This window comes from Coregonus lavaretus (assembly GCF_964263955.1).
Source record: "Coregonus lavaretus genome assembly, chromosome: 14".
NCBI lineage: Eukaryota > Metazoa > Chordata > Actinopteri > Salmoniformes > Salmonidae > Coregonus > Coregonus lavaretus.
Window position 1 is genome coordinate 45,044,949 of NC_140001.1, and position 14,628 is coordinate 45,059,576.

General features: G+C 44.0%; 1 protein-coding gene across 1 annotated transcript in view; it reads right to left on the bottom strand.

Moving 5' to 3' along the window:
* Positions 1–682: 682 nt before the first annotated feature.
* The window catches only part of ptar1 (protein prenyltransferase alpha subunit repeat containing 1), a gene marked incomplete at its 5' end in the record, with an annotated part of 37,932 nt that continues 23,986 nt past the window's right edge, over positions 683–14,628 (bottom strand). Inside the window, 2 exons of the mRNA XM_084176326.1 lie at positions 683–1,301; positions 13,401–13,783. Of these exons, the coding sequence (XP_084032452.1) occupies positions 905–1,301; positions 13,401–13,783 (780 nt within the window). The 3' untranslated portion in view covers positions 683–904. The remainder of the gene's footprint in view (positions 1,302–13,400; positions 13,784–14,628) is intronic.

Below are 14,628 nucleotides of genomic sequence, written 5' to 3' on the forward strand. Positions count from 1 at the left end.
TGTTTATCCCCATAGTTGGGCACGCGTCACTTTTGTTGCTAAACAACCAACCCGTCTAATGTAAATAATGCAAGCGACTTGAATTACTAATTTCTCTGAACGGGGGGGGGGGGGGGGAACATTACCAGATGCGCAGCGAATATATTACATAGTATGGAGAAGCAATACTCCAAGCCACAGCTTCATACTACTTGTCAAACATAGAGAACTGATACTGTATACTGGTTGTTGGGGTGGGATTGGCATGGGGTGTAGGGGGTCCGTGGGCCTTTGACAATTTTCTGGGGACGCATTGGTAGGAAGATGTTTGGTCCAAATCGGATGTTGGGTACTATATTTGCTGACTATTATCTGAATCCTATAAATTAAAATGGTCAATTTGGATGCAATCAATTAGCTTAATATCTCAGAGATCAAATTATATTTCAACAAAATAATGTTACAGGAATGCTAATCCTATCTCCTCTTACTACTACAGAAACAATTTCAGAACAATCTAGTGGTCCTCTTTCTTGTGCTTTTTGAGGTGGAACGACTTAGAGCAGAGCCGCACTCAGATTTCCATTCTGAAGGGGGATTGGCTCAGACAAAGCTCTGCCGACGAATCAGAGTACAGGCATTTCCAGGAAGACGGGAGGGTGGGAGGGGCCACAAACAACTTGACCTATCAGAGATCCCCCAGCCCCCTTCCCAAGCCTTCAAGACTAGCATAATGTTACCAGCCACTAGACACTGATCTAGGGACAGTATTTTGCAGTTCTTGCCCTAATGGTTAAGGTTAGGGGTTGGGTGAGAGTAAGCTGATCCTAGATCTGTGCCAGTGGGCAACTTTAAACTGTAACCCATCTCCAGTGGTGTAGGAAGTGTCTCCTCTCACTGACCAATGATCTTGTCCGTCAATCTCTCACTGACCAATCACAGAGTCTAGCCACTTCCTGTATGCAAGGGCGAAGCATCCCTGCTCGGGGGAGCGGCAGTCTTCCAGGACGCTGGCTACGAAAACGTGCTCTGAGGGCAGGGCGGGGGGGCAGGGGCCAGGGGGACCCCTCTTCAGACGCTTGGTGTCGCGGGGGTCCTGGACCCCGACCCCGTCCACCTCCATGGCATCCTGACCCTCCTGAGCCTGTCCGTTCCTGCTCTCCACCCTGTCTAGACCCACTCCTCTAGGGGAGGCTGTGTGAGGGTGGCTGCTCAGTCCAGCGTCGGTGTGGTTCAGCTGGGGAGACTCCCTGCCACAGCCCTGGCCATTGTGGTGGTCGTGGTCCCGTCTCCAGTGGTGCCAGAGGTAGAAGACGTGTCGCCTGGAGACAGATAGTGGTTAGGAAATAAAGTGTTGGTTTTGATGTCATATAGTAAACTGCAATGATTGAAAAACTGGATTTCTAGGATCTGTAGAATTGTGAAGCTAAAAAACATTTTATGTTGAAACCACATTATGTTTTTAAGGGGAAAAGATGCCACTCTAGACAAAAATAACAATATCCTCTAAGATATTACTGAGTCATGACCATCTTGGCCAAATCCATTTATACAGTGGGGGAAAAAAGTATTTAGTCAGCCACCAATTGTGCAAGTTCTCCCACTTAAAAAGATGAGAGAGGCCTGTAATTTTCATCATAGGTACACGTCAACTATGACAGACAAAATGAGAAAAAAAAATCCAGAAAATCACATTGTAGGATTTTTAATGAATTTATTTGCAAATTATGGTGGAAAATAAGTATTTGGTCAATAACAAAAGTTTCTCAATACTTTGTTATATACCCTTTGTTGGCAATGACACAGGTCAAACGTTTTCTGTAAGTCTTCACAAGGTTTTCACACACTGTTGCTGGTATTTTGGCCCATTCCTCCATGCAGATCTCCTCTAGAGCAGTGATGTTTTGGGGCTGTCGCTGGGCAACACGGACTTTCAACTCCCTCCAAAGATTTTCTATGGGGTTGAGATCTGGAGACTGGCTAGGCCACTCCAGGACCTTGAAATGCTTCTTACGAAGCCACTCCTTCGTTGCCCGGGCGGTGTGTTTGGGATCATCGTCATGCTGAAAGACCCAGCCACGTTTCATCTTCAATGCCCTTGCTGATGGAAGGAGGTTTTCACTCAAAATCTCACGATACATGGCCCCATTCATTCTTTCCTTTACACGGATCAGTCGTCCTGGTCCCTTTGCAGAAAAACAGCCCCAAAGCATGATGTTTCCACCCCCATGCTACACAGTAGGTATGGTGTTCTTTGGATGCAACTCAGCATTCTTTGTCCTCCAAACACGACGAGTTGAGTTTTAACAAAAAGTTCTATTTTGGTTTCATCTGACCATATGACATTCTCCCAATCCTCTTCTAGATCATCCAAATGCACTCTAGCAAAACTTCAGACGGGCCTGGACATGTACTGGCTTAAGCAGGGGGACACGTCTGGCACTGCAGGATTTGAGTCCCTGGCGGCGTAGCGTGTTACTGATGGTAGGCTTTGTTACTTTGGTCCCAGCTCTCTGCAGGTCATTCACTAGGTCCCCCCGTGTGGTTCTGGGATTTTTGCTCACCGTTCTTGTGATCATTTGGATCATTTGATCATTTGACTTGCGTGGAGCCCCAGATCGAGGGAGATTATCAGTGGTCTTGTATGTCTTCCATTTCCTAATAATTGCTCCCACAGTTGATTTCTTTAAACCAAGCTGCTTACCTATTGCAGATTTAGTCTTCCCAGCCTGGTGCAGGTCTACAATTTTGTTTCTGGTGTCCTTTGACAGCTCTTTGGTCTTGGCCAGAGTGGAGTTTGGAGTGTGACTGTTTTAGGTTGTGGACAGGTGTCTTTTATACTGATAAGTTCAAACAGGTGCCATTAATACAGGTAACGAGTGGAGGACAGAGGAGCCTCTTAAAGAAGAAGTTACAGGTCTGTGAGAGCCAGAAATCTTGCTTGTTTGTAGGTGACCAAATACTTATTTTCCACCATAATTTGCAAATAAATTCATAAAAAATCCTACAATGTGATTTTCTGGATTTTTTTTCCTCAATTTGTCTGTCATAGTTGACGTGTACCTATGATGAAAATTACAGGCCTCTCTCATCTTTTTAAGTGGGAGAACTTGCACAATTGGTGGCTGACTAAATACTTTTTCCCCCACTGTAAATAATCTTCTAACTTTCTACAGCCTTCAGCCATCAGTTAGCAACCATCTGAACACTGTTACCATGGCACCCCTTCTTTCTCCCTACCACAACAAAGCTGGTCAGTAGGGCTGGGTAATATGACCTAAAAATCATATCTCGATTTTTTTTTTTTTTACTAATGTAAAAAAAAAAATATATATATATATATATATATATATATATATATATATATATATATATATATATATATATATAGAGAGAGAGAGAGAGAGAGAGAGAGAGAGAGAGAGAGAGAGAGAGAGAGAGAGAGAGAGAAAGAGATTTTTAAATATTTTCTCTAAATAAGCTTTGTTGTACAATTAAAAGGTAAAATAAACTGCATTTCAAACAGTCAGCAATAATCTAATGAATTCAGGGCTTATGAAATTATACCTAGGCTAAATATAAGCCTTCCACAATCATAAGACCCACTAATAATTGTATTATTTTATTTAAATAGTTTAACCTGCTTTTTTGCAATAATCACTGATCTGGCTTTCAAGTCAATCTACGAAAATGCCCTTTTTGTAAAGTAAAAATAAATAAAAAATAAAAATCACCAGAACCATGTATAATTCCCTGCCTGCTGTTTCCTTGGCGTTGGTGGGGAAGCTTGTGTGTTTCAGTGATCCTGAACGCTATACTGGTGGGGTTTCGGCCCCAGGCAGGTTCAACCATGCCGGGCAGGTTCCAGGTCAGAAGCCAGACTAAATACAGCACCTGGCCCTCCAGGTTGGGGGTTGGGCGTGGGGCTAACAAACCCACCCCGTAAAAACACACATCGTTACAGAAACTGCAATAACAACTTTGAAAACTACACAAGGGACCCAACAGGAAACTCCAGTCAATCCATAGGCACTATGACAGCTTTAGATGAAAGCCCCACCCGGGAAATCAGGAGCTTGATAACACGTTTTCTAGGGCCCAAAACTACAGTCCGTCTTGGAGAATGGAACGCCCGCACCATGTTTGAAACTTCATGACAGCTCAAGTTATCAGACAGATGGACAGATAAAACGTGAATATCCGGTGTGTAAGCGAAAGCAGATGGACTGGTTCTGGACGCAAGGTGAAAAGCGATGGCTCAACAATAATTCAGGAAAGGATGATTCCAACTCCAGTGGTCTAGCCCTCATTATCAGCAGAACAACTGCCAAATCACTATTGGAATGGGAACCCATCAGTGACCGGCTCATCAGAGCAAGATTTGACTCCAAGTACAGTTCACCATCCTGCAATGTTATTCCCACACCAACGAGGCAGAGGAGGAGGACAAGGAAGACTGATACGAGCAGCTACAACAAGCAGTATCCAAGGTCCCACAACACAACATGGTCATAACGGTGGATTTGAATGCCAAGGTTGGAGCCGATAACACAGACTGTGAACAGGCTATGGGGCAACAACAACAACAACAACAACAACAGTGAATAACATCTGTGTGATTGGTGGCACACAATTACCTCACAAAGACATCCATAAGCTAACATGGAGATCCCCAGATGGTCACACCGTCAACCAAATTGACCACATCATTATCAATAAGAAATGGCGAAGGTCTCTGCAGGATGTCAAGGTCCACCACGGGGCAGATGTCCACAGTGACCACTACCTGGTAATAGCCAAGGTCAGGCTGAAGCTGTGAGCCACACACATACACAACACAACAAGGGCAGAAAGTCTTTGACATCAACAAGCTCACATCTCCTGAAATAAAGAAAGCTTTTACCATCGAGCTAAGAAATCGCTTCAGTCCATTAACCAATGCAGAGGAACACCAGGGCACAGTTGAAACCATGTGTAGTAACATCAAGAATGCGTACACAGAAACAGCAAAGAAAGTGATTGGCTTTAGAAAGAAGGGCAAGAAGTGGTTAACACAAGATACATGGAAGAACATAGATGAGAGAAGGCTGGCCAAAGAAAAACTGCTGAGCGCAAAATCACCCAGGCTGATTGAGCGAGCACAGCAAGAATATAAGACCAAGGACAAATAAGTAAAAAAGAGCGCTGGAAGGGATAAGAGAGCCTTTGGACAGGAATTGGCCAGTGAGGCAGGACACTGCAGCAAGAGGAGAACTAAGCACTGTATCTAAGATCACAAGACAGCTATGTGGCCAAGTTAGCAACCACACAATGCCAGTCAAAGACAAACAAGGTAAAATGTTAACAACCAAAGAGGAACAAACTGCAAGATGGGTCCAGCACTTTGAAGAGGTCGTCAACTGGCCAAAGTCTAATGATCCAGCAGACCAACCAACCTCGGATGAGATTGATGGTATTGACACCGACCCACCAGTTGAAGCAGAGGTCCAAGCAGCCATCAAGGCTATGAGGACTCTCTGCAGGCTGAGCTACTTAAATCTGATGTCAACACAGCTACCAAGGTGCTGACTGATCTCTTTCGCAAGATCTGGGAGCACGATGTCATACCACAAGCCTGGAGAAAAGGCCTTATCGTCAAACTGCCAAAGAAAGGAAACCTCAGTGAATGTGACAACTTGCAATGTATAACACTCCTTCTGCAGGATATTTAAAAGGATTGATATTGCTGTCGATGACAAACTCAGACAAGAACAAGCAGGGTTCTGCAAAGGAAGAGGATGCATTAACCAGATTTTTGCCCTGCGCAACATCATCGAGCAGTGCCTCGAGTGGAATGCACTCCTCTACATCAACTTTATTGATTTCAAGAAGGCATTCAATAGTGTTCACCGTGAGAGCTTATGGAGGATCCTTGGAGCCTACGGAATACCACCTAAGATTGCCAACCTCATTGGGAAGTTCTATGAACACTTTGAATGTAGCATCATCCTTGATAGTTCTCTCACAGAGTCATTTCAAGTCTGGTGTCAGACAAAGCTGTATCCATTCTTCAATCCTTGTTCTTGTTACCATCGACTGGGTAATGCGTCAAACAACATCTGACAATGCTCGAGCAATCCAGTGGACCCTCTTCTCCCATCTAGAGGACCTTCACTTTGCTTATGATTTGGACCCTATCTCATCTAAACACATCCACCTCCAGGAGAAGTCAGACAGACTCTGCATGTATGCTAAACAGACTGGTCTCCATATCAACATACAGAAGTACCAAGCCATGTGCATTAATACACCACCAACACCTCCAATTACCATTGATGGAGAGGTGCTTGAGTTTGTCGACAACTTCACCTACCTTAGAAGCCTAATCAGCAGTGACAACGGTGCCAAAACATACATAAAGGCCTGACTAAACAAAGCTAGAGGAGCTTTCACTCGACTCCATCCCATATTGAGCTCAAAAGTATACAGCCTCAAAACTAATTTCAGGATTTATAATAGCAATGTGAAGTCGCTGCTTTTATATGGCTCAACGGTTGCCTACGCAAGATCTCCAACATCTTCTGGCCAAACAAGATCTCCAACGAGAACCTGTATAGGAGGACGGGCTGTAAGAACATTGTCCTGGAAATAAAAATATGCAGGTTACGTTGGCTTGGTCATGTGCTGAGGATGCTGCCAGAAAGGATCCCCAAAGTTGCCCTCAGATGGATACCAACTGGAAAGCGCAAGTGAGGCTGGCCCAAAAACAACATGGCGATGGACAGTGGTGGCTGAGCTGGAAGAGATGGGTCTTTCATGGGACAGGGCACAAACTGTGGCCAAAGACAGACACCAGTGGCAGAAGATTGTTGCAGCCTTATGTCCCACCCGGGACGAAGAGGACTAAGTAAAGTAAGTACAAATAATGCACATTCACTAATAAACCTCTTGTAGCAGGCAATATAGAAAATTATAAAACGGGTTGTTCGGATCCTGGATGCTGATTTGTTGATATGCAAAATATCAAATCATGTTAATGTCATAATTCCACTGTGCCACAGCCCAGGCAGGAAATTCTAAAACGTAATCTTGTTCGGGACAAAAGCGCCTACACATTATTTTTTTATTTTGGTTTGCAACAGTTGGGTTTTTTATAAACCCACCTATCTGCCTCTACGACCTGTGCAACAATGTATCATTTTACAAATGTGATCTCTCCCGTGCCAGTAGGCTAGCTAGCCCAAGAATGAACATGAAACTAATAATTCACCATGGAAACCGTAAACACTCCAAATTCCATTCATTAATCAGCGCATGTGCGGCCTATGTAGGCCTATTGGATATTTATAAAATCACTGTTTATTGAAGTTCTTGTCAATCATCATCATTGCATCTATGCTAGCTAGCTACATGCCAATGATTTGTTTAGCATAACAAAGTCGAATGAATAGAATGATTAGAATTAACGACTGGGTCAAAACATGAGAAAATAACTAACGACCAGCCCGCTTGCGTAGCAACTTCAGGATGCAAAAGTTATCCGATGCAGGCCTGGAGGCAAGGGGAATAATGGCTTGAGTGGCCATCGGTGAGAGAGCTCACTCAAGAGTTATTGGCAGCCCATAACATGGAGAACAGAAAGCGCTGGAGTGCCATTTTAGCTGGCAATGATGTGAGTGGAACGTCCCATTCTCCGCCAAAGAGGCAAGCACTGGTTGTTGCCAGGACCATGGATAGTTCTTCCACTCTTGTGCCATCAACGGAAACGTCAATATTAACATCACCAACTAGCTTGGTTAGTTCGTACTCGGCAACCATAATAGTTGTTGCCCATGTAGGACTATTGGTTATTTATTAAATCATTGTTTATTGAAGTTCTTGTCAATCATCATCATTTAATCTCTGATAGCTAGCTACATGCCAATGATTTGTTTAGCATAATAACATTGAATGAATAGAATGATTAGCATTAACGACTAGGCCAAAACATGAGAAAATAACTAATGACCAACCCGCTTGGGTAGCAACTTCAAAATGCAAAAACAAATTTACTCATTAAAGTAATGTTTTTAATGAAAACATGTAATTAATATTTTTTATAAATATCTTTTTTATATACCGTTTTATAAAAGCAATAAGGCCCCTCGAACCCTGGGATCATCGTGTGACAACTCACTCCTAAGGGCTGTTCCCGGCCCTCGGCGAAGCCCTTAGTCGGAAGTTATCACACGATAATCCCCGGGTTCTCATGCCATATTGCTTAATTAACACAGGTCTCTCTCAAGCACAAGCCCATGTGCTAGTGAGTAGCCAGCTAATCTTTATATTTAAAACCTCTAAAAGTCTAAGCTGTTGGGGGGGTTCTACTAAGTTAACATATGGAATTGTTTTAAGATGGTCATACCATGGATCATTTAGCTATTTGATTTAAATTTTAGGACCCCTTTAGGTATAAAAAAATATTTGATAAAATACTGAATTTGGCCTTTACTACTATAGCCCATAGATATACACATTCATAAATGGCAACAAAAAAAATACATTAAAAAAATTAATCATAAGAAAAGCTTTTGAAGCGTCTGTCCTATACTTAGGATACAGTGCATTCGGTAAGTATTCAGACCCCTTGATTTTTTCCACATTTTGTTAAGTTACAGCCTTTTTCTCAAATTGATTAAATTGTTTTTTTCCCTCATCAATCTACACACAATACCCAATAATTACAAAGCAAAAACAGGTTTTTAGAAATGTTTGCACATACAGTATCAGTCAAAAGTTTGGACACCTACTCATTCAAGGGTTTTCTTTATTTTTACTATTTTCTACATTTTTTTTTTTTTAATTTTAGTCATTTAGCAGACACTCTTATCCAGAGTGACTTACAACTGTGAGTGCATACATTTTCATACTGGCCCCCCGTGGGAAACGAACCCACAACCCTGGCGTTGCAAGCACCATGCTCTACCAACTGAGCTACAGGGGACTACATTGTAGAATAATAGTGAAAACATCAAAACTATGGAATAACACATATGGAATCATGTAGTAAGCAAAAGGCAAAGGGTGGCTATTTGAAGAATCTCAAATATAAAATATATTATTTGTTTAACACTTTTTTGGTTACTACATGATTCCATATGTGTTATTTCATAGTTTTGATGTCTTCACTATTATTCTACAATGTAAAAAATAGTAAAAATAAAGAAAAACCCTTGAATGAGTAGGTGTGTCCAAACTTTTGACTGGTAGTGTATATTAAAAATATAAAACGGAAATATCACATTTACATAAGTAATCAGACCCTTAACTCAGTACTTTGTTGAAGCACATTTGGCAGCGATTACAGCCTCAAGTCTTCTTTGGTATGGTACACCTGTATTTGGGGAGTTTCTCCCATTATTCTGTGTAGATCCTCTCAAGGTCTGCCAGGTTGGATGGGGAGCGTCGCTGCACAGCTATTTTCAGGTCTCTCCAGAGATGTTCGATCGGGTTCAAGTCCGGGCTCTGGCTGGGCCACTCAAGGACATTGAGACTTGTCCCGAAGCCACTCCTGCGTTGTCTTGGCTGTGTGCTTAGGGTCGTTGTCCTGTTGGAAGGTGAACCTTCGTCCCAGTCTGACGTCCTGAGCACTCTGGAGCAGATTATCATCAAGGATCTCTATGTACTTTGCTCCGTTCATCTTTCCCTCGATCCTGACTAGTCTCCCAGTCCCTGCCGTTGAAAAACATCCCCACAGCATGATGCTGCCACTACCATGCTTCACTGTAGGGATGGTGACAGGTTTCCTCCAGACGGGACGCTTGGCATTCAGGCCAAAGAATTCAATCTTGGTTTCATCAGACCTGAGAATCTTGTTTCTTATGGTCTGAGAGTCCTTTAGGTGCCTTTTGGCAAACTCCAAGCGGGCTGTCATGTGCCTTTTACTGAGGAGTGGCTTCCGTCTGGCCACTCTACCATAAAGGCCTGATTGGTGGAGTACTGCAGAGATGGTTGTCATTCTGGAAGGTTCTCCCATCTCTACAGAGGAACTCTGGAGCTCTGTCAGAGTGACCATCGGGTTCTTGGTCACCTCCCTGACCAAGGCCCTTCTCCCCCGATTGCTCAGTTTGGACGGACAGCCAGCTCTAGGAAGTCGTGATGGTTCCAAACTTCTTCCATTTAAGAATGATGGAGGCCACTGTGTTCTTGGGGACCTTCAATATTGCAGAAATCTTTTGGTACCCTTCCCCAGATCTGTTCCTCGACAAAATCCTGTCTCAGAACTCTACGGACAATTCCTTCGATCTCATGGCTTGGTTTTTGCTCTGACATGCACTGTCAACTATGGGACCTTATATAGACAGGTGTGTGCCTTTCCAAATCATGTCCAATCAATTGAATTTATCACAGGTGGACTCCAATCAAGTTTTATAGACATTGCAAGGATGATCAATGGAAACAGGATGCACCTGAGCTCTATCCTGTTTTCACTTTGTCATTATGGGGTATTGTGTACAGATTGATGAGGGGAAAGAAATATTTAACCCATAATTTGTAAGTCGCTCTGGATAAGAGTGTCTGCTAAATGACTTAAATGTAAATGTAATTTTAGAATAAGGCTTTAACGTAATAAAATGTGGAAAAGGGGAAGGGGTCTGAATACTTTGTGTAAGAAAGCTCAGAAAATATTTACGTTTTTTTGGACACATATTTAACCTCTTATTTTTGTTGGCACAAAACTACTCCATACTTCTACTCACTTGTATGGATTACAATTGTGTTCGTGAGATTTTCATCTTTCCATAGAGTGGCCATAATTCACTGAACAAAATATAAATGCAACATGCAACAATTTCAAAGATTTTAGAAATTACAGTTCATATAAGGAAATCAGTCAATTTAAATAAATTCATTTGACCCTAATCTATGGATTTCACATGACTGGGAATACAAAATATGCATCTGTTGGTCACAGATATCTATAAAAAAAAAGGTAGGGGCGTGGATCAGAAAACCAGTCAGTATCTGGTTTGACCACCATTTGCCTCATGCAGCGCGACATATCTCTTTCGCATAGAGTTGATCAGGCTGTTGATTGTGGCCTGTGGAATGATGTCCCACTCCTCTTCAATGGCTGTGCGGAGTTGCTGGATATTGACGGGAACTGGAATACGCTGACGTACACGTCGATCCAGAGCGTCCCAAACGTGCTCAATGGGTGACATGTCTGGTGAGTATGCAGGCCATGGAAGAACTGGGACATTTTCAGAGTCCAGGAATGGTGTAAAGATCCTTGCGACATGGGGCCGTGCATTGAAACATGAGGTGATGGCGGCGGATGAATGGCACGACATGGGCCTCAGGATCTCGTCACTGAATCTCTGTGCATTCAAATTGCCTTCGATACAATGCAATTGTGTTTGTTGACGGTAGCTTATTCCTGCCCATACCATAAACCCACAGCCACCATGGGGCACTCTGTTAACAACGTCGACATCAGCAAACCGCTCGCCCACACGACGCTGTCAGCCATACACTCTGTCTGCCATCTGCCAGGTACAGTTGAAACCGGGTCTGCCAGGTACAGTTGAAACCGGGATTCATCCGTGACGAGCACATTTCTCCAGCGGGCCAGTGGCCATCTAAGGTGAGCATTTTCCCACTGAAGTAGGTTACGACGCCGAACTGCAGTCAGGTCAAGACCCTGCTGAGGACGACGAGCACGCAGATGAGCTTCCCTGAGACGGTTTCTGACAGTTTGTGCAGAAATTCTTTGGTTGTGCAAATCCACAGTTTCATCAGCTGTCCAGGTGAATGATGCAGGTGATCCCACAGGTGAAGAAGCCAGGGCTGGTGTGGTTCCATGTGGTCTGCGGTTGTGAGGTCGGTTGGACGTAATGCCAAATTCTCTAAAATGACATTGGAGGCGGTTCATGGTAGAGAAATTAACATTAAATTCTCTGGCAACAGGTCTGGTGGGCATTTCTGCTGTCAGCATGCCAATTGCACACTCCCTCAAAACTTGAGACATCTGTGGCAATTTGTTGTGTGACAAAATTGAACATTTTATAGTGGCCTTTTATGTGCAAAACATTTGAGAGAAATAAGCTTTTTGTGCGAATGGAACATTTCTGCGATCTTTTATTTCAGCTCATGAAACATGGGACCAACACTTTACATGTCGCACTTATATTTTTGTTCAGTGTAGTTTTGTAGGCCAAACCGTTCGGCCTACAGACGTTTTTCGTGTCTAATGGTCTGACAAACACCGCTGTAGCTCGGCCAACTTCCACCGCAGATGTGGAAGGGCGACAAAATGCTGCTAGTGGTACGTGGTACCGCAATGCAGGGCCAGACAGAAACTGAGCATTCATTTTCCAGAATCAATGTTCATTGATACTCCCGTTTTAGTAGGGTCTGCTCTTCGCGCAATTTGAGGAGTTGAGACATAAAAAGAGTATCGTTAGAAACGTTAAGTTCTCCTCTATTATAGAAAATAATGTCTCAACGTGTTTCGGTGTCCCTATGAGAGACTGTTCGACCAAACCTCAAATGCAAATAGCGAGTTGAAACCGCTTGTTGTCAGAGAGGAAGAAGTGACCTTTCATCTTTGTTGAATGGCCGGAGGAAGAGCTTTGTGTGTGGGGGAGGAGCTTGGTGTGGGGAGGGGGGAGCTTGGTGTGGGGGGGGGGGGGGGCTTTGTGAGTGGCTGGGGGAGGAGCTTGGTGTGTGTGTGTTTAAATGGGAAGGTGCACAGTCATAGCAGAAGGAGCGAAGGAGACGAGACCAAAAAGAGAACAAGCGGACATAAACAGTTGATTCTTGTGATACAGGCATTTCAAATATCGTGCTAAATCATAAATTAGAATGAATCAAATTAATTCTAAATATCCCCCAGCCCTACTGGTCAGGTATAAACACGTTCTACTGAGCAGCTGGTCTTCAGCCTAGGGGGAAAACATATATATTTCCCCTCTCTCTCTCTGTTCCTTCTTTCCCCAGCTCTCTCTCCTCTCTCTCGCTTGCTCTGTTCCCCCTTTCCTCTCGCTATTCTCTATATCACTATTCTCTGTATCTCTATTCTCGCTCTCTCTCTCCCTCTCTAAAAAAACAAAGAATGTTCTGCAGAAAAACAGCGTATATGACATGATAGGGGCCCACCAACACATCCACTACTGAGAGTCCTGAGAACATTGTAATGGTCTAACAGAAGAAAAAAAATATTTGGCATCACAAAGCATTTGCCACCAATATGGAGGGTAGTTAGCCAAACTCTGTACAGTGTCTATGGCTCTACCTGAAATTAGGCCACACACTAGATACAGCAACGTGCTGGTCCATGATTAGTCCTCCTTTGGTCTCACCTGTGACAACAGAGCGTCTCATAATAAAATGTGTTCTGTGATTGGCTAACATTGTAGTCTCAGGTTGAGTGACAGTGACATTGGCCTGTGGGCTCGTACCTGTGACACCAGAGCGTCTCGTGTCCGGGGAAGGACTGGATGAGGTCAGTACACAGCTCCATCTCCTGGTGGAAGAGTTGGGGCACGGCCGGCACCGAGGACTGGTCATCTGGGGTGGCGGGAGAGGGGCAGGGGGCTGCTGCTGTGGCCTCTCCGTTAGCCTGGTGCTGGGGGTGGGCTGGGTGGGCTGGCTGGGGGGCTGGGCTGGGGCTGCGAGGGCTGGAGCTGCCGGGGCTGGGCCGGGGGGCATGGTGGTGGTGCAGGGACTGGCTGAGCTCCCTGACCAGGGCCTTGAGCAGGAACTGGCGGTAGTGGAAGCCACTGTGGTCCGACACGTGCATGGAGACCCACTGACGCATGGAGGACAGCTCATCATGGAGGACCTGAGAAAAGAGGAGGAGAGGTGATTTAGACCTCAGTCACTCAGGGTTTTCCATTCAAAGGTATTTGCCCTATGCTAACCAACATATAATTCCAAAAGAGAGAGGGAAATTATTTGGCTTCTTACAAAGACATGATTCGACCAATCGAACGCTATCAGGACAGCCATTACATTAACCAAACTCCAATGGGTGATCAGAGAGTAGGCTTATCCTATCATAACATGAAGTGCCTATTAAAGTATCATTGTTATTGTCTACTCTGTCACAGTCCTATATCCCTGGTCCTAATATACAGTAGCATCTCTTCATATCCTAGGAGTGCCTGGCGTGGCTTAAAGATTAGGCGCGGATCAACTGAGCCACAACACTCTTCATCCACCTTTAAATCCCTAGGCCTCTTATTTTAGATTTGAGAAAGTTCCTGTCCTCCTCAACACACAGTGACAGGCCAGAGATGTGAGGCAGAGCGGGCTGGAGACACACTGACCCTGGTCATACTGTATAAGCCATGCTAGCTGCATGACACATTCACAGCTAGCTGCCTGCCTGACTAGCACACACAGATGTTTTCTGTCAATATTACATTGAAAGAGCTGTCAATGTTTTGACAGAGACCATGTACAATGAACATACATTTAAGAGGCAGAGAGAGAGAGAGAGAAGGAAGGAAACACAAGAGAGAGAAATAGTGGAGAGAGATACAAAAAAAAAACACAAGGAGTGAGAGAGAAAGAAACGAGGAAGAGAAAGAGAAAGATAGAGAGAGATAGAGAGTGAGGGAGAGAGAAACAGGGGGGGAAAGAAAACAGGACACAGAGAGAAGTAAGAAGCCAGAGAGAGAGCGA